General features: G+C 45.2%; 1 protein-coding gene and 6 non-coding genes across 7 annotated transcripts in view; 6 read left to right on the forward strand and 1 right to left on the reverse strand.

The window, feature by feature from the left end:
• DNAJC5B (DnaJ heat shock protein family (Hsp40) member C5 beta) overlaps positions 1-7279 on the reverse strand; it is a 50730-nt gene extending 43451 nt beyond the window's left edge. The window contains exon 1 of the mRNA XM_064445438.1: positions 7173-7279. Within this exon, the coding sequence (XP_064301508.1) occupies positions 7173-7279 (107 nt within the window). The remainder of the gene's footprint in view (positions 1-7172) is intronic.
• TRNAY-GUA (transfer RNA tyrosine (anticodon GUA)) lies at positions 638-726 on the forward strand. The gene is given in 2 exon segments: positions 638-674; positions 691-726. It is a non-coding gene; the product is annotated as a tRNA-Tyr (tRNA).
• On the forward strand, positions 1063-1135 carry TRNAA-AGC (transfer RNA alanine (anticodon AGC)). Its single transcript has one exon. It is a non-coding gene; the product is annotated as a tRNA-Ala (tRNA).
• Positions 2494-2582, forward strand: TRNAY-GUA (transfer RNA tyrosine (anticodon GUA)). The gene is given in 2 exon segments: positions 2494-2530; positions 2547-2582. It is a non-coding gene; the product is annotated as a tRNA-Tyr (tRNA).
• Positions 2919-2991, forward strand: TRNAA-AGC (transfer RNA alanine (anticodon AGC)). The gene has a single exon. It is a non-coding gene; the product is annotated as a tRNA-Ala (tRNA).
• On the forward strand, positions 4350-4438 carry TRNAY-GUA (transfer RNA tyrosine (anticodon GUA)). Its single transcript is given in 2 exon segments — positions 4350-4386; positions 4403-4438. It is a non-coding gene; the product is annotated as a tRNA-Tyr (tRNA).
• TRNAA-AGC (transfer RNA alanine (anticodon AGC)) lies at positions 4775-4847 on the forward strand. The gene has a single exon. It is a non-coding gene; the product is annotated as a tRNA-Ala (tRNA).
• Positions 7280-18231: the final 10952 nt, after the last annotated feature.

Genomic DNA, 18231 nt, shown 5'->3' on the forward strand with positions numbered 1-18231 from the left:
TCTGCTGGTAGGGCAGAGGACTGCAGGCTCCCTTGCATGGCTACCTTTACGTCTCCTGCGGGCCCCGAGTGCCCTAATGGGCCTGAATGGCCCTGACCAGCCTTTTGCGGGACCTCCACGTCCACCCGTGTGTCCAGGAGCTCTACTGACGTTCGGCTCTGGGCCCTCGCTCTCTTCCTGTGCTACACTGCAGGAGTCCGGGTCTCTGTCTCAGCCATGCCTGTGGCTATGCCGATGGCGTTGTGCAGCCGCAGAGACCCTGACGCAGTTGCTGACGTGCAGACGGATGGATGCTCTGCCTTGCCCTCGTCCCTGGCCGGTCAGTCTGGACGTGCCTGTCGCTCAGCGGACGTGATCTTCGCTCTGAGCTATGCAGTGACTTCCTGGCGTGCCGTTGTCCCTGCCTCCCGCTGCCAAGGGTGCCTTCTGCTTCTGGACTCTCCCTTAGAGCAAGCCACCATGGCTGGGCCTGTGGTGGTCGGGTGACGTGGGCCTGAGAGTTTCTGGGCAACGTGGGTCTAGGGCAATTGTTTGTTTGCTGCTGCTGAAGTGTCCCGCGGGTCTGCGTGAGTGGTGTGAGAGCTGAGGCGTTGCATGAGACTGTGGTGAAGGTGTGAGGTGTCAAGGTCCCATGGTTCCTTCGATAGCTCAGCTGGTAGAGCGGAGGACTGTAGGCTCCCTTGCACGGCCATCCTTAGGTCGCTGGTTCAACTCCGGCTCGAAGGAGTGCCCTTTTGGCTCTGGCCCAGAGCCTGCGGCACCTCCGCCATTTGGCCCTGCCCGGGTGGCTCCCCTTCAAGGGCTGGCCGGCCTTGAACTCTTGCCTGAGGTGGGGGAGACGGCCGGCCAAGGCAGTTTTGGGCGAGCCCTGGGCAGGCGATGGTGGTCCTGCGCATTGGTCTTGCCAGGGTTCACCACCAGCAGGAAAGCGCGTGGGTGAGTGGGTGGGTCTGTGAGAGCGAGGCCCATGGGAAGCGCAGGCTTTGGGTGCAGGGCAGCCTGGGTCAGGGGTGGGTGCCTGGGAGGGGAGGGGGAGAGGAGCTCAGGCAGAGGCCGTGGGCTGGGGAATTAGCTCAAGTGGTAGAGCGCTCGCTTAGCATGTGAGAGGCAGCGGGATCGATGCCCGCATTCTCCAACGCTTTTCGTTCCCTTTGCCTGGAGCCCGTGTCCTCCTCTGGCAACCGTGGGGATCTCGCGGTGCACCTGGCCTGCGCAGAAGGGGACAGCATCCAGGGCTGCCCCAAGAGCAGCATGGGCTCTGCATGGAGGGAAGGCCTCTTCTCCACCTTTGCTCGGCACCTGATGGACGGCACCTAGAATACTGCGCCCAACCTTGGGCCCTGTGTAGAAGACGGACGTTGACCAAGTGCAGCAGCCTCAGAACAGGGCCACCAGGACGGTTGGGAGTGGGTGCGCTTGACCCCTGGGGAGAGGCCGGTGAACGTGGGCTTGTCCAGAGCCTGGACAAGAGAGGGCTTTGGGGGAGCTGAAGAGCAGCTTTCAGCTGCCCATCAGGACGTTATTGATTCAGTGGGCATAGGCCCTTTGCTGTGGTGATTGGTGGGGGAATAGAGAGACGACAGCCAACAGGTGGAGGAGGACAGGTGCAGTTTTTCCTCCCCTCTCGCCAGCCAGGCAGGAGAAGAAGGGTGCTCAGGAGGCTGTGCAGTCTCCATGCTCGGAGGTTGGCATGAGCTGGCTGGCTGAAGCTTTGCCCAAGCTGGAGCCATCCCCAGGCGCAGGCTGCTCGGAGGAGGTTTGAGTAGAGACGTCCTGAGGTCTCATCCAAGCTGATTTCTTTGACTGCTCTGTCATGGAGGCAGAGCTGGGAGGGGCCGTGCTCTTGCATCAATAGCTCTGCTGGTAGGGCAGAGGACTGCAGGCTCCCTTGCATGGCTACCTTTACGTCTCCTGCGGGCCCCGAGTGCCCTAATGGGCCTGAATGGCCCTGACCAGCCTTTTGCGGGACCTCCACGTCCACCCGTGTGTCCAGGAGCTCTACTGACGTTCGGCTCTGGGCCCTCGCTCTCTTCCTGTGCTACACTGCAGGAGTCCGGGTCTCTGTCTCAGCCATGCCTGTGGCTATGCCGATGGCGTTGTGCAGCCGCAGAGACCCTGACGCAGTTGCTGACGTGCAGACGGATGGATGCTCTGCCTTGCCCTCGTCCCTGGCCGGTCAGTCTGGACGTGCCTGTCGCTCAGCGGACGTGATCTTCGCTCTGAGCTATGCAGTGACTTCCTGGCGTGCCGTTGTCCCTGCCTCCCGCTGCCAAGGGTGCCTTCTGCTTCTGGACTCTCCCTTAGAGCAAGCCACCATGGCTGGGCCTGTGGTGGTCGGGTGACGTGGGCCTGAGAGTTTCTGGGCAACGTGGGTCTAGGGCAATTGTTTGTTTGCTGCTGCTGAAGTGTCCCGCGGGTCTGCGTGAGTGGTGTGAGAGCTGAGGCGTTGCATGAGACTGTGGTGAAGGTGTGAGGTGTCAAGGTCCCATGGTTCCTTCGATAGCTCAGCTGGTAGAGCGGAGGACTGTAGGCTCCCTTGCACGGCCATCCTTAGGTCGCTGGTTCAACTCCGGCTCGAAGGAGTGCCCTTTTGGCTCTGGCCCAGAGCCTGCGGCACCTCCGCCATTTGGCCCTGCCCGGGTGGCTCCCCTTCAAGGGCTGGCCGGCCTTGAACTCTTGCCTGAGGTGGGGGAGACGGCCGGCCAAGGCAGTTTTGGGCGAGCCCTGGGCAGGCGATGGTGGTCCTGCGCATTGGTCTTGCCAGGGTTCACCACCAGCAGGAAAGCGCGTGGGTGAGTGGGTGGGTCTGTGAGAGCGAGGCCCATGGGAAGCGCAGGCTTTGGGTGCAGGGCAGCCTGGGTCAGGGGTGGGTGCCTGGGAGGGGAGGGGGAGAGGAGCTCAGGCAGAGGCCGTGGGCTGGGGAATTAGCTCAAGTGGTAGAGCGCTCGCTTAGCATGTGAGAGGCAGCGGGATCGATGCCCGCATTCTCCAACGCTTTTCGTTCCCTTTGCCTGGAGCCCGTGTCCTCCTCTGGCAACCGTGGGGATCTCGCGGTGCACCTGGCCTGCGCAGAAGGGGACAGCATCCAGGGCTGCCCCAAGAGCAGCATGGGCTCTGCATGGAGGGAAGGCCTCTTCTCCACCTTTGCTCGGCACCTGATGGACGGCACCTAGAATACTGCGCCCAACCTTGGGCCCTGTGTAGAAGACGGACGTTGACCAAGTGCAGCAGCCTCAGAACAGGGCCACCAGGACGGTTGGGAGTGGGTGCGCTTGACCCCTGGGGAGAGGCCGGTGAACGTGGGCTTGTCCAGAGCCTGGACAAGAGAGGGCTTTGGGGGAGCTGAAGAGCAGCTTTCAGCTGCCCATCAGGACGTTATTGATTCAGTGGGCATAGGCCCTTTGCTGTGGTGATTGGTGGGGGAATAGAGAGACGACAGCCAACAGGTGGAGGAGGACAGGTGCAGTTTTTCCTCCCCTCTCGCCAGCCAGGCAGGAGAAGAAGGGTGCTCAGGAGGCTGTGCAGTCTCCATGCTCGGAGGTTGGCATGAGCTGGCTGGCTGAAGCTTTGCCCAAGCTGGAGCCATCCCCAGGCGCAGGCTGCTCGGAGGAGGTTTGAGTAGAGACGTCCTGAGGTCTCATCCAAGCTGATTTCTTTGACTGCTCTGTCATGGAGGCAGAGCTGGGAGGGGCCGTGCTCTTGCATCAATAGCTCTGCTGGTAGGGCAGAGGACTGCAGGCTCCCTTGCATGGCTACCTTTACGTCTCCTGCGGGCCCCGAGTGCCCTAATGGGCCTGAATGGCCCTGACCAGCCTTTTGCGGGACCTCCACGTCCACCCGTGTGTCCAGGAGCTCTACTGACGTTCGGCTCTGGGCCCTCGCTCTCTTCCTGTGCTACACTGCAGGAGTCCGGGTCTCTGTCTCAGCCATGCCTGTGGCTATGCCGATGGCGTTGTGCAGCCGCAGAGACCCTGACGCAGTTGCTGACGTGCAGACGGATGGATGCTCTGCCTTGCCCTCGTCCCTGGCCGGTCAGTCTGGACGTGCCTGTCGCTCAGCGGACGTGATCTTCGCTCTGAGCTATGCAGTGACTTCCTGGCGTGCCGTTGTCCCTGCCTCCCGCTGCCAAGGGTGCCTTCTGCTTCTGGACTCTCCCTTAGAGCAAGCCACCATGGCTGGGCCTGTGGTGGTCGGGTGTCGTGGGCCTGAGAGTTTCTGGGCAATGTGGGTCTAGGGCAATTGTTTGTTTGCTGCTGCTGAAGTGTCCCGCGGGTCTGCGTGAGTGGTGTGAGAGCTGAGGCGTTGCATGAGTCTGTGGTGAAGGTGTGAGGTGTCAAGGTCCCATGGTTCCTTCGATAGCTCAGCTGGTAGAGCGGAGGACTGTAGGCTCCCTTGCACGGCCATCCTTAGGTCGCTGGTTCAACTCCGGCTCGAAGGAGTGCCCTTTTGGCTCTGGCCCAGAGCCTGCGGCACCTCCGCCATTTGGCCCTGCCCGGGTGGCTCCCCTTCAAGGGCTGGCCGGCCTTGAACTCTTGCCTGAGGTGGGGGAGACGGCCGGCCAAGGCAGTTTTGGGCGAGCCCTGGGCAGGCGATGGTGGTCCTGCGCATTGGTCTTGCCAGGGTTCACCACCAGCAGGAAAGCGCGTGGGTGAGTGGGTGGGTCTGTGAGAGCGAGGCCCATGGGAAGCGCAGGCTTTGGGTGCAGGGCAGCCTGGGTCAGGGGTGGGTGCCTGGGAGGGGAGGGGGAGAGGAGCTCAGGCAGAGGCCGTGGGCTGGGGAATTAGCTCAAGTGGTAGAGCGCTCGCTTAGCATGTGAGAGGCAGCGGGATCGATGCCCGCATTCTCCAACACTTTTCGTTCCCGTTGCCTGGGCAGAGGGCCCTTTGGCTGCAGACCAAGCTTATCGTGTGCTAAGAGTAGGAGAGCATCCATGGCTGTATTAGGAGTTGCACAAGGTATATTAGAATCATAGGTAAGCATTTATCCCTCTGTTTAGCAATGATTAAATTTTATTCAGAGAACTGCACACAGTGTGTAATAATATTCTAAATCCCTTATATGTGCTCTCTGATAGAGGTGTCGTACTTGTTTTTTTGATAAATAGTCTAACAAATTGTATCTTTTGAAAGTTCGAAGAAACTTTGAAATACCCTATATTTATATATATTACTTCACTTTGAGATTGGAAATCAGAAGGCAAAGTAGAGTTTAAATTTTATAGCAGAAAAAGTTTTCTAAAGGATTTTTTGTAGGGTTTTGATCATAAAAAGTTCTCCTTTGAAATTCTGCTGATTAGAAGCCTGTTAGCTTTACTCCTTGATAAGTTAGACTTGCCAAACTCCAAATAAAAACACAGAGAGCTACCTCTGTCATGTTTATTAAAAAGTAAATTTTGCCCTGGGCTGTAGTAGTATGATTAATACTGCCTTAATTAATAACAGCAGTAAACTCTGAATCAGGTATTGCTGGTTTTATACCTTGCACTAAAGAATACCAGTTCAGCAGCAGATTTCTGGATTAGCATAAATTAAAAGATAATTATAGCAAATCTATGAGACTGACTCATCATTTTATCTTGCAAATATTTACAGCTACTCCATTAAATATGAATCCCTCTGACATTTCCACTTTAGTCAGAAGTAGCCTTTTTTTTTTTGCTATAATTACTAATAAAGATGGATAAAGCACCACTGTCAGTTTTACCATAGATCACCGTGTAAATCATCCTTCTTCATGTTCAGCATTAAATATAGTTAATTCCATTTTACATTCTTCCATGACAACTCTTTTCTTTGGGGATTAAAGAAAGCCTCCTTTCCATAAATTTAAATGTTAAAGCAACAAGAAAACATGAGGTTTGATACAGAAGATGTTTTCTGGAGCCAGGCTATACTACAGGGACATAGAAGGTGCAAGTCATGAGTGAACTTGATACTGTAATAAGTTTATCCCCCAGTGGTACAGTTATGCAAGACAACAGAATCATGGGATGTCAATAGTTTTCCTTCCATTGTGTGAAGTGTTTGAACATTCACTGCTTCTCCCACCTCTGTTGAATATATGCCATTAGGAACAGAAAGCGGGAGAGATGCAATTTGTTCAGAAACACGGAGGACAGAGGCCCAACAAAATTCAAACTAAACAATGATGCAAGTAGAACTATTTCATAAATTCTTTTTCAGTTCAAATATAGTCCTGCATTTGATAGGAAAAACAAGCCGTGTTAAAGTTTGACTGGTAATACAGTGCAATCAACAGCATCCAGAATGATGCTGTAATAAAAGTTTTACTATATTTATTAAAACCTGCAAGTACATGTCTGGCATATTTCGGTGTCAAGTACATCTATTTCACTCATGACATTTAAAGTTCCTTCTCTTTTTAACAGCAGCAGAACAGATTTTAGAGCAAAATGACCCATAAAATCTTCTAGTCTTACTTCTAGGTCTTGTTACATTTCAGCCATAAAATACTTTTCACCATGGTGAATACTTAAGTTTGAGTAAGACTGATCTTAAAGTCCTCTCTTATGTTTCAGTAGAGAATCTACCATTTCCTGTGCCAGTATGTTTCAATGGTTGGTTATGCTCACTGTTAAAACCATGTACCTCTTTTCAGCTCAAATTGTTTTAGATTCCAAGCACTGGTTTTGGTTATGCCTGCCTTCATAAAGTGAAGAACCTTCTCACAGCTAGCATTTTTCCCCTTCAGAGATATTACACAGTATAGTCAAATAATCTATCAGTCTTCTTCATGACAAGATAAACTGATCGAACTGCTTATGTCTCTTCCTCTAGTTCTTGAATTGTTGTTATAGCACTTTTCTGCATTGGCTTTACTTTTCAACATTCTACAGGAAACCTGTTAACACAAGAACTGGGTGCAATATGCAAAGACTGCACTTTGCAAGCATAGTCTGCGTTATTTTATTCTAACAGTCTGACCTCTCATTTAGCTAGACTAAAACATTTTACATGAAGCACACAGATTGCTGGTGGGATGAAATCAATAGATTCACATTGCATCATCTCTGATTCTCTTCAGGCTCACGGTGCCAAAAAAAAAAAGATAACAATGAATGTCTACAGTGTAGGTAACTCAAGGTTTTACCATCATAATCATGCTAGACGCACAAGCATTTTTAGACATGTTGCAAAGCACATTTTACATACCTGTAGGACTTCTTAATCTCATCATGTGTTGCTCCCTTCTCTAGGCCCAGGATTTCATATAACGCTTCCCCTGATGTTGAGAAAGCACGTTGCCTTTGTTCAGCCATGTTAGCAGTGCATTACCAAAGCTGCAATGTAGAACAGAATTTAAAATAGCAAGTATATATGGATAATATTACTTATTGTTAATTTTAATAGATTTTAATCAGTTAGTAAAAGTTAAAAATACATGAAAGTGAAACTAGAATAAAATCTGATCTAAATTACCCTCCATCACTTAAGATAGTTCAAAATCATTTGAGAAAACGGAAAAGCAAAAAGCAAAGATCAGAAGCTGTTGTGTTAGGTAGGTTCATATTAAAGGCTTGATGTTGCTCTCAGTGAAACAAATGGCTACATTTCCTACAGCATTAATGCCTGCACATAGTATTTCCACCTAGTTTTATTTGTGTTTGTTTACATCTATCTTTTCTAAGTCTTAGAAGAATTATTCTACTACTTGTTAAGGCTATTGGCTTCTTGCAGTGGGGTAAGAGCTTTGCACCTCTGAGTATAACCTAATGCAAGATAGTGGTGAATTTTTGCTTTTTCAACACAAGGGCTCAGATTCAGCCTAACCAATTTTACGTGCCTAATTTGAGTGATTATTTGAAGCTTAGTCAAACTAGACCCCTTATATCATCAACAGACAGACATACATACTCAGAGGACAATTGACCAAGCACTTTCTCCCCATTACCTCTACAGTGTTGCTCAGGATGACTGCATTCCCAACGCATGTGCCTGAGGACAGGTGGAATGAATCTGGACCTAGGCAAGGAGGCTAGATACCAAGAATTTACCTCAGTATTACAAAAGTAATCATTTCTTGCAAACTTATGCCTGTGAAGTACTGATGTCAATCAGGGTCCTGTCTTCTTCGAGGTACAAGACTGTGGGCTGAATTCATGAGCTCATGATAAGTTTAACGAGGTGCCCTTACAGTATAGTGCAAATAAAGGCTAAGCATAGGCTGACAGATTTAGTCTACTTAGATCTGTCATTCATTCCTTCATGTATCACAGAGGCAAAGCAGACAAACAAGTGATTCTCCACTGAATGGCTCTACTACCTCCTTAAAGTTCATCCTTCTGGATATGAAGAACCAAACATTTTTAAACCAGACCTAGCTAATGCTAGGCAATGACATGAAGAAACTCATATAAACCATGATTTAAAACACCAGGTACAGATACCTATCATTCATAAGAGAAAGCTGCAGCTCTTTGATGGCAGACTTGCCACAACAAAACCCTCACCACAACCTCTTTATTTCTTTGTATGCTCCACTCTTCTCCAAATGTTGAGAAGTGATCACAGAAAAAGCCTAAAAGTGAGCTGTAACCCCAGCCATAAGAAAAACTTCTGAGAACCTGTTTTGTTAGATAAGACTACCAACTCTGCTATTTCACCCTTCTCATTGCTGAGCTAGAAACTCTATCTTGCCATTATTCATATATTATTTACTAGGCCACATTTTGGTTCAGAACCAGCCATGTAACACTTTTAAGCTCTTCAGCTTTGTCCAGTACTAAAAAGAAAACCAAATACCATGTGAATACACACAGAAATATAATAAACGGATTAATTCTGGCACATAGTATATGATTTACTAAAAGACCTAATTTATTCGTATTTACTTTGATATTTTCTTTTTCTTAATAAGCTAACACACAGTGTAGGGTCTTGTGATCTGCTGAAAAAAAAAATTCCTTTCTACTTTTAAGTGTTGTACACAAACCATCAACTAAATGGACTGAACTTTTGTTTTTAAAGTAACAGTTAAGAATGAAATTATACATGAGCATATAGATATTATTTTACCACTTGCAGTAGTTACAATGCTACTTGTTAATAACGTTACGTCCAGAGCATATTTAACATAATCCTGGGATCTATCCTGATCATACTAGAATCATGCAAGGAACATCGAGCCTGTTAATGCACAAGTTAATGGTAGGCAACCATGTGAAGTCACAGATATAAAGCATTATTTAAAAATTCCATTACCTAATGCTATTTAGCTACATGGCAACCCTGAAGCATAACACAAAGTTAAAGTTATGATGGATTTCATTCTGAAGAACTAAAAAACAATGTAATTTGTACTTTCTAATAAAATAATTTTAATAACCCAGTCAGCTATGGAAATTTAAACTCACTAGCCTATTCAGTCTTTTAGTGATTAATCACCTGGAAAGTCTAACTACTCAAAGTTGCTTCTTACTTATTTAAAGCAGTCCTATAAAATACTAAAAGCACAATGAGATGACACTTTTCTAGAAAAAAGTTATGCTCTCTTTATTAAGGATGATATAACAGTTACAATTTTAGTACTAGAACCATTCCCGATGGCTGAAATGACATTAGAATCCTATTTTCAAGCTATGTATTTTTATTCCAGTGGAACAGAGACAAGAAAATACTGTTTACTTCCTTGACTGAAAATATCTTAAAAGACAATCCAAATTCTGATAACAGTTCCACACCTCCTAAGAGGATGGGAGCCCAGTTAACTTCAACTTTTTCTGTGCAAATTTTATACTATGCAGGATGAACTATCTTATACAGAGGTTGTAATAGTATGCCTTTTTTCTACCACACCCATAATTAATTTGTATTTGCGCTGAGAAATAAAGCAAGGTGATTCAAATAACATACCTGCTTCAAAAAGTGATGGAACACAGTCTGGCACGTATAAACTCACAACTTTATCAGTTCAATATCTTGATGGCTTTATGCCAATATAATCCAAAAGGAAAGAAGCAAGTGCCACCAGAAGCCTTGTTCCACGGAAAGCGGCTGCTGCTTTTCATCCTTCACAATCAAGGTTAAACAGGTCAGTGGAGTCTGATTACTCTTTTTGTTTGTTTGCTCAGTATCCAATCGGTTATCTCCCAGGAAGACCTATGAAAGAATGAATAAAACATTCATGGGCTTAAAGGCTGATATATCTGAGAGTTAATGACACAAAAAAATATAGGACATCTGTGTATTTAGTTAGTTGTTCTGTGCTTTACTCTTGACAGGGTCTGGAGTTTTTCTTTGGTTTTTTGCGTACAAATGTATTGAATTTGTTTAAAGATACAACAGTGTTGCTCTAAAGTTCACTTCTCTGACACCAGCCATGGCTTAGGTTTACTATATAGTCTCTTCCAGAACAAGATTCACTGAAGAAGACACTTTAGGACTCCTGAGTTCTTGTAAAATATTATATCAAAACAGAAGATTTACTTCTCTTAGTCGGATGGAGTTACTCCTCTAACTTATACCGTTAAAAACCCTGGAGAGCTGTTCCCTTCCATTTGGAACAGGGAAGGTTTTAAATGCCAGAGACTTAAAAGAAATTGCTCTTGGGACATCATCCTTGGAACCAAACAGTTCACCCTTCAAACTCAAAAAATTCATCTCCCACTTCACCCAATTCCAAATGATATGCTTTTGCTGTGGATTGACCTTGGCCAGCTGCCAGACCCCCACCCAGCCACTTTCTCGCTTCTCCTCCTCCTCCTCAACAGGACAAGGGGAGAAAATAAGATCAAAATCTTGTGGGTCAAGACAAAGATATGGAGATCACTTACCAATTACTGTCACGTGCAAAACAGACTCAACTTGGGGAAACAAAGACAAAAATTAAAGCAAAGCCTTCCCCTCGCCACCCTGTTTCCAGGCTCGACTTCACTCCTCTGTTGCCGACTCCTCTACTCCCCCCACCCCTGAGCGGCACAGGGTGGACAGGGAATGGGGGGTTGCAGTGAGTTCATAACAGCTCCTTTCTGCTGCTCTTTCCTCCTTACCCTTTTGCCCTGCTCCAGTGTGGGTCCTTCCCACAGGCGGCAGTCCTTCATGAACTGCTCCAATGGGAGTCCTCCATGGGCCACAGTTCCTGTCAGGGGAACCTAATCCTGGTGTGGGCTCCCCTCCACAGACTGCAGTTCCTTCAGGAAGTATCCACCTTCTCTGGCATTGGGTCAATGGGCTGCTGTGTGGGTATCTGCTCTGATGTGGTCCTCTCCACAGGCTGCAGTGAAATACCTGCTCCAACATGGTCTCTTCTATGGCCTGAAAGAAAATACCTGCCATACTGTGATCCTTTCCAGGGGCTGCAGGGGTATCTCTACTCTGGTGCCTGGAGCACCCCCTCCTCCTCCTCCTTATTCTCTGACCTTGCTGTTCACAGGGCTCCTTCTCATACTTTTTTTCCCCTCACTTCTCACAGCCATGCAGTTTTGCTCTTTCTTAAATATGTTTTACCAGAGGTGCTACCAGCTTGGCCAATGGGCTCAGCTGTGTCCTGTGGTGAGTCTGTCGTGGAGCTGGCTGCATCCAGCTTGGGGTAGCCCCAAACCTCCTCCCACAGGGACCCCCTGGCAGCCCCCTGCTACCTAAACCTTGCGCCAGACATCCAGTACAGTTTCATACAGACTGCAGTCCTGCAAATGGATTAATGGAGCCCCATAACCCAGGTAAAGTTTGCTTCATCATGAGTCGGTGAGTTTGTGCTTGGATTCTACTGCAAGACTGGAATGATAAATCAACAAATTTTTGAAAACAAAGCATCATTAATTACAATCACATGAAAACACTATTTATGAAAAAGGAAGCAAACAGTGTGACAGCAGGTGAAAAGACTTGTTAAGTGGATGCTTTTTAAAGTGAAGCATGTGTTTTTAGCATTTCTCTTGTTCTTAGGTATATTCTTTACTTCAAACATTCCCTCAAATTTCAGCTTTGGATGAGGATAAAGCAAGGCACATTTCAACGTAAAATGTGAGTGTTTTTCATAGTTATCAGCAGTCAATATAGCATAGTCAAAATATCTTTTCCAGGACATTAACAACAGAGTAGTTACAGCTAATTCTGTTATTTTGGATGAACACAATAAACCAGATTATTCAATCAGCTTGCTTGATCTCGATTTTGCAATGACTTTTTCATTCTTGTAAAACAAACAAACAAAAATATACGTTTTAATGGTAAGAAGAAATTAAGGGGGAAAAATATAAAAGGAAAAAATCAAATCACTTTGAGGTTACCCAAATCCTCTATACTTATTAACATAGTATTATCAAGAAAAACATCACTCACTGTTCTGCAACCTTGTCACATACCTAGAACTACATTTCTGTGTGAATACAGCTCCCTCTGGTGTGTTGAGTTAACACTGCTCTGTAACCTATATTGCTTTTCTTGTAAGCATTCTTGTTTTATTTGAAGGAAATGAACATAATCTCTGCAAATCTATTTCTCTTCCTTTGGGGATTCTACATCCTAAGCACATCCTAATCTATCTTTAGAAGACTCAAACGTTAATGAATTGCCATAACTCTTCTGTCAGATCAGCTATATAATTTACAATAAAACATATAATTTAATACCTATTCACTCTTCTCATTAATTTTTATTTTTTGTATCATAACACCTAATAGTGCACCACAACCCCACTGTGGCAGGCAGTGCAAAACTAAAAGACAGTCCTAGTCCCAAAGGACCTTATACCTAAGAAGTCTTACTTACACTTTACATTTCATTTATATATTGCATGCATTTCAAAACAGACAAATCAGAACATGTCTGGAAATGTAAATTTGTGTATCAGCCTATAAAAATTTGAAACATGGCCCAGAGAGAGCAGGAGGTCTGGGGTTGCTTCAGAAGCCTCCAGTTGCACACAACCAGAGCTAAGGCTTGAAGAACTCTGAGTCACTCTGGTCCTTCCTCCCACCACTCCCTCCTTTCCTGGCTTATAGCAAGTTCAGGGACTAAGAGCCTGGGGATGAAAGACTGAAAGACATGCATGAAAGGACTGGCATCATTGCTCAACAGTGGTGTGAATTTTTAGCTTCCAAGGCAAGGAAAGGCAATTTTATAAGCTGAATTGTTTTCTTAGTTTGTTGAATCTGGCAGTGTTAATATTGACACCATCAAAGCATGTAGGAGATACAAGTGGTCAGACAGAGCACTCCTGACCTTCATAGAGGACATGAGCTTCTGACTCTTTCTTCCAACAGTGACAGGGAAAGTAAGTCTCTGATTTTACTGAGAGGAATTCAGGGAGTGAAATAAATTATCTTGCTGATGTGCTTTAGTAAAGCCAACAGGTTAAGGGAGGTGATCCTTCCCCTCTACTCAGCACTGGTGAGGCTGCACCTGGAGCACTGCATCCAGATCAGGGCCCCTCAGTACAAGAGAGACATGGGCATACTGGAGGTTGTCCAACAAAGGGCCATGAAAATGATGAAAGGACTGGAACATACCTCTCCTCTGAGGAAAGACTGAGAGAGCTGGGACTGTTCGGCTGGAGATGAGAATGCTTGGGAGGCCATCTCATCAATGTGCATAAATACCCGTAGGGAGGGTGCAAAGAGGACAGAGCCAACTCTTTTCCAGTGGTGCCCAGTGACAGGACCAGAGGCAAAGGGCACAAACTGAGACACAAGTGGTTCCCTCTGAACATCAGGAAACACTTTTTCACTGTGAGGGTGACCGAGCAGTGGCACAGGTTGCCCAGAGAGATTATGGAGTCACCATCTGTGGAGATACTCAAAAGCTGTCTGGACGTGGTCCTGGGCAACTGGCTTTAGGTGGCCCTGCTTCCCTTCCCCAAAACTTCCCTGGTGTGATTACTGTTATCACTAATTTCTGCACCTTGTTCTGCCAAAAAGGTGGTAAGAACATTAGCAAGGATGTTGGAATTTATATTGATGGCTGACTAGAAGTGACAAGAGAAAGAAGGCAGGTGAGGAGACTGAAAAAGAGCTCTTGCTAACTGATGACTTTACACAGGTGAATGAGTGGCAGTCTGAAAAGAAAAGACCTGAAACAAGTACAGCATTAGGATATGAGTAAAGTACAGTAGGCCGATGAGATATGGGGACATGCACACTGAAAAAGGGTGTATTCAGCAGTAGCGTGTACTGTCTTTTCACTCTTTGGGCAGGATCTATCTTTTGCTTTATTTTTTAATAGTGTGCTATGGTGATGTCAACATTAATAACACCCAGCTGAGCAAGCTAATCAAAGGGCAAAAGACTGAGCAAGAGGAGAAGAATGCTTCTGCCAAGATGTGCTGGGCCTCTGGCTCAAGCACAGGGATTGATTTTTGTCAACAAGGGAAGAGTACTTTTTAGGCAGCTATGTCCCAAAATGCTCCTGTCATTTCTTTTTAACCAGTTCTGCTTCGCATGCTCACGGACATTAAGTGCCCTGCCTGGACTATATTGCACGGTACCTATTAGATATTCAACTGATCTCCTAAAGAAGAGAGGATTGTTTTAAGGTCCTTTCTTCAGGGTGAGCCTTTTAAGATCTCAGACGAGCCCAACAATTCTACAGCAAGAAATTATATTCCTCTTCCCACATTTCTCTGTTACAAAATAGGTAGTGTCATTATGGCTTCAAAAGTAATAACAGAATTGATTTAAATCAATCCATTTTTAAATACATATAACTATATTGGAAGGAAGGTATTCCATCTGGTAACCCATCTGCAACTCCATCTATATAAGAAGTAAGTATTCATAAGAGAACATTCATATATTTGAATTCTCTGAACATATTGTGACCTTCTGTTACTATTCACATAGAATATCTCAATTTAAATATATGTTGGGTTTTTAATATCTTTCAACAACTGCAGTATTGGAAAGAAGCAGCAAACTCAAGAAATATGAACCTTAAATGAACAGTCTGTTGCATATCCAAATTGCTCATGCCTTTACGTGGTCAGTTTGACACAGAGAAGCAATCCAGACCTGTAACTTCCTACTTCATTCCACTGAGTCCAGTTCAAAGGCTTCGTGGACTACCTAAGTGATATGCATATAAACATTTTTTTCCTTAAAATTAAATTATAAGCTTAAAATAAAAGTTTTAAGTAATAGTAATATACTTAACTTTTTCAACATGATACTCAGTGGAACACTGGGAATTTTATTTTCATCTGCAGCTTAGGAGGAAGTTCCGTCTACCCTCCCTAATTTAAAGTGGGTCATGGAGGTAGCCATAACTAAGACATAAATCATAATAATCTCTCTGGCTTTAAATTTCTTTCTGAAAAGCAAAGGATAGGAAGTCCCTAGTTTATACAGCTTTGACAACTCAGAGGTAAGTTATCTAGGACTATCAGTAAAAGAGAAGTAAGAGAGTCCCCTAATTCCTTGTTTAGGCAGTGTGTTGGTAATTGCTTCTGCAAACAGCTGTAGCACATTAAGGCATTATTCTGCCACTTCTTATCGTAAGTTAACAAACCCATACTTTTGGTAGCACAGTTATTAATTTTAGCAGAGCCCAATCAGCTACAGCTAAGAATCAGTAAGATTAGCTTGAACAGTATAAATGAGTGCTTTGAACTATTTTTATGCTCATTTTACCAGAAAGAGATTAGCAGTGGCAGTACCACATCTTCTCAGTACCTGCTTCTGGGAATCAACAGCTGCTTTCAGTCCTCCCCACCAGGCACAACCTTCCTCCAGCACCTAACAGTTCTCTCCACCTGTTCCTCCTTCACATAGTTTTCTACAGTCTTTGTCTAAGCAAGCTCTTTCCTGAAATCCCCAACATTGTCCTCAGTTCCATCCTGCACCAACTCCCTAATTATTCTCTCCCAAATTCCTGCAAGCTGGGTCCTTACCAAAATTGTTCCTAGGAGGGAGGGGATACAGTAGGGGAGATGGCAGTAGCCATTTCTTTTTAAAGCTTCATTAATCCTCACATAGGATTTATTACCCTGTCTTAGAAATGCTCACTTAATCAATGGCTGAGAAAGGCAAACTCTTTCTAGTGCTGATGAGTAACTATCTTAATTTATCCTGCTACCTAGATCCAGATAGGAATGTCTATCCAGTGGGTGAGTTAAAAATCAAAGAATTCAAGCAATATGAAACCCCAGGAGTAGAGGAATTACGGATTAATGGATGAGAAGACAGAAGTCTTAGATGTATTTTTTTTCTGAATGTCACTTACTGGGAGAAAATGAAAATTCCTTAAGATGTATTTAATTAGAATAACTATTTCACCAATAAAGTAAAGAAGCAAAAACATAAACATGAATCCTATTCCCCACATAGTAGGTGTAGAAAAAGCCACTGGAAATATTTCCCATTAATTCAGCAGCTTAACATTTCAGTAAATTAGTAGCTTTGTTGTTATCCATTTATGACAGCTGTTCTTAGGGGATTTTTTCCTCCTTATTATAACAAGACCTTTCAGCTAGAAAATACTCAGAGCTGAAACTCAAAGTCTGAACCCGTGGGCTTACAGTTGGCTCAAGTCAATCTGAGGGCTGCCAGCAAAGAACTTTCTTTCTTCTTATTATTTTTTTTCTTAGTTTTCGGTTAAATCAACTTGCTAGTCTGACTCACTCCATGACTGGCATCATTACTAGAGCTGATGCAATGGAAGTTGTGACATCACGACTTTTCAGCAGCAGTAAAGTCATACACTGTCTTCAGCTCACCACAAAACCGCACCTTAAGAAGCATATAGGGGCCAGAATACCATATAAGTGCAAAGCACAAGTAAATTATATGGAAAATAGCATGAATTAGAGTAATTGAGGCTCCTCCAGACTAATCCGTGGCTATAGGATAGGCCAACGTTTGACAGCATATTAAAGATTTTTGAGGCGTCTGCTGCCAGCTTTTCAGTGCCATGGGTGCGTGACACAATGTGCTGTTCCCATTGAAACGCTCTCTGCCAATTCAATTTGTTCAAACAAAACTTTGACAGATTAACTTTGCCCCGGCAGGATGACTGCTACAACAGGCATCGGTTGCCCACACAGCCCTAACCCTCTGTGGTTCCGGCACCGCTTGTTCCTCTGCAACCAGGATAAAAGCAGACAGGCAGCATAAAATCCTCATGAAGCACTCTGCTAATTCAACAAAAATGTAATCATGTGCCCACACCTGATCCAGATCAAATTTGTACTGCTGGGTGATGTGGCATGGCCCAGAGCCAGCGGTAATGATTGTGGAACCACAGCGCTCGGCGAAGGCTTCTGCAGATGAATTACCCGTACGGGAGACTGTAAATACAGAATGTGGCCTATCACTGTGGAAACAGCTTGTGCAGGCTCTCCAGGACATGCCCCGATCCGCACAAAAGAGACATAGCGCAACCCCTTGCCAAACCACCTTCCTTTCTACCCTTAGAGGGAGGGTGCTGGGTTAGCCTCTGACTGAGAGCATTAAGCAGGGGAGGGGAAAAAAAAAAGGAAATTACATGTCTGAGGTTTTTCTTTTGGGCAAGTCTCTTACAAAAATAAAGGAGTGTGCAAATGTCTTTGTTTCCCTGCCAACTTTTATAAGAACTAATTAAGACCAAGGAGAGCTTCATTTTCCTGTTTATTTCATACCGAGAACAGCTAAGAAATTTAACCGATTGATGATTTTGCAGTTGCTTTAATTTGGTTATGACCGAGAAACAAAAAGTTACTGTAACAGCAACGGATTGCCAAAGCCATGGAGCGGTCACTGGTGTGTGATCCAGCTGTGTGACCAAACTTCTGTTACGCAGCTGTGACAACAGAGCACGGGTTGTCCTTCGGAGCAAGAAAACAGTACCAAAATTATGGCCACTGCTTAGCAGTTGCTTATTTCCAAGTTGGTTGATTTGTCCAGAATAAGGTCAATATGATCATAAAGGTATAGAGCCCTGGCATTTACTCCCTGCTAAAGAACATCATGCACTTTTCAACTTTATGATTTACCTATTGATTGCAGTAGAAAATTCAGGCCATAAAATTCAGTGGTAATTGCTATCAATAAATGAAGAATTATGCTTTACCGGAAAACAATCTTTGGGGGTAAATATTCACAGGCCTTAGCATAACTCATATTTCTTAGTTCCGGCAAATCGATTACAAGGCATTTATTATATCAAAGAGTCCTGTGGACTCCATGGAAATCATACAGAATTCAATAAAGAATTTTATGGCAGCTATAAAACCTACAAAATCATTTTTAATGTCCTTTTGATTCAGAAGGTGAGATCCCAGCCCTCTATAAATCAGTGACAG

The sequence above is a fragment of the Phalacrocorax carbo genome, chromosome 2 (assembly GCF_963921805.1).
Source record: "Phalacrocorax carbo chromosome 2, bPhaCar2.1, whole genome shotgun sequence".
Classification (NCBI taxonomy): domain Eukaryota; kingdom Metazoa; phylum Chordata; class Aves; order Suliformes; family Phalacrocoracidae; genus Phalacrocorax; species Phalacrocorax carbo.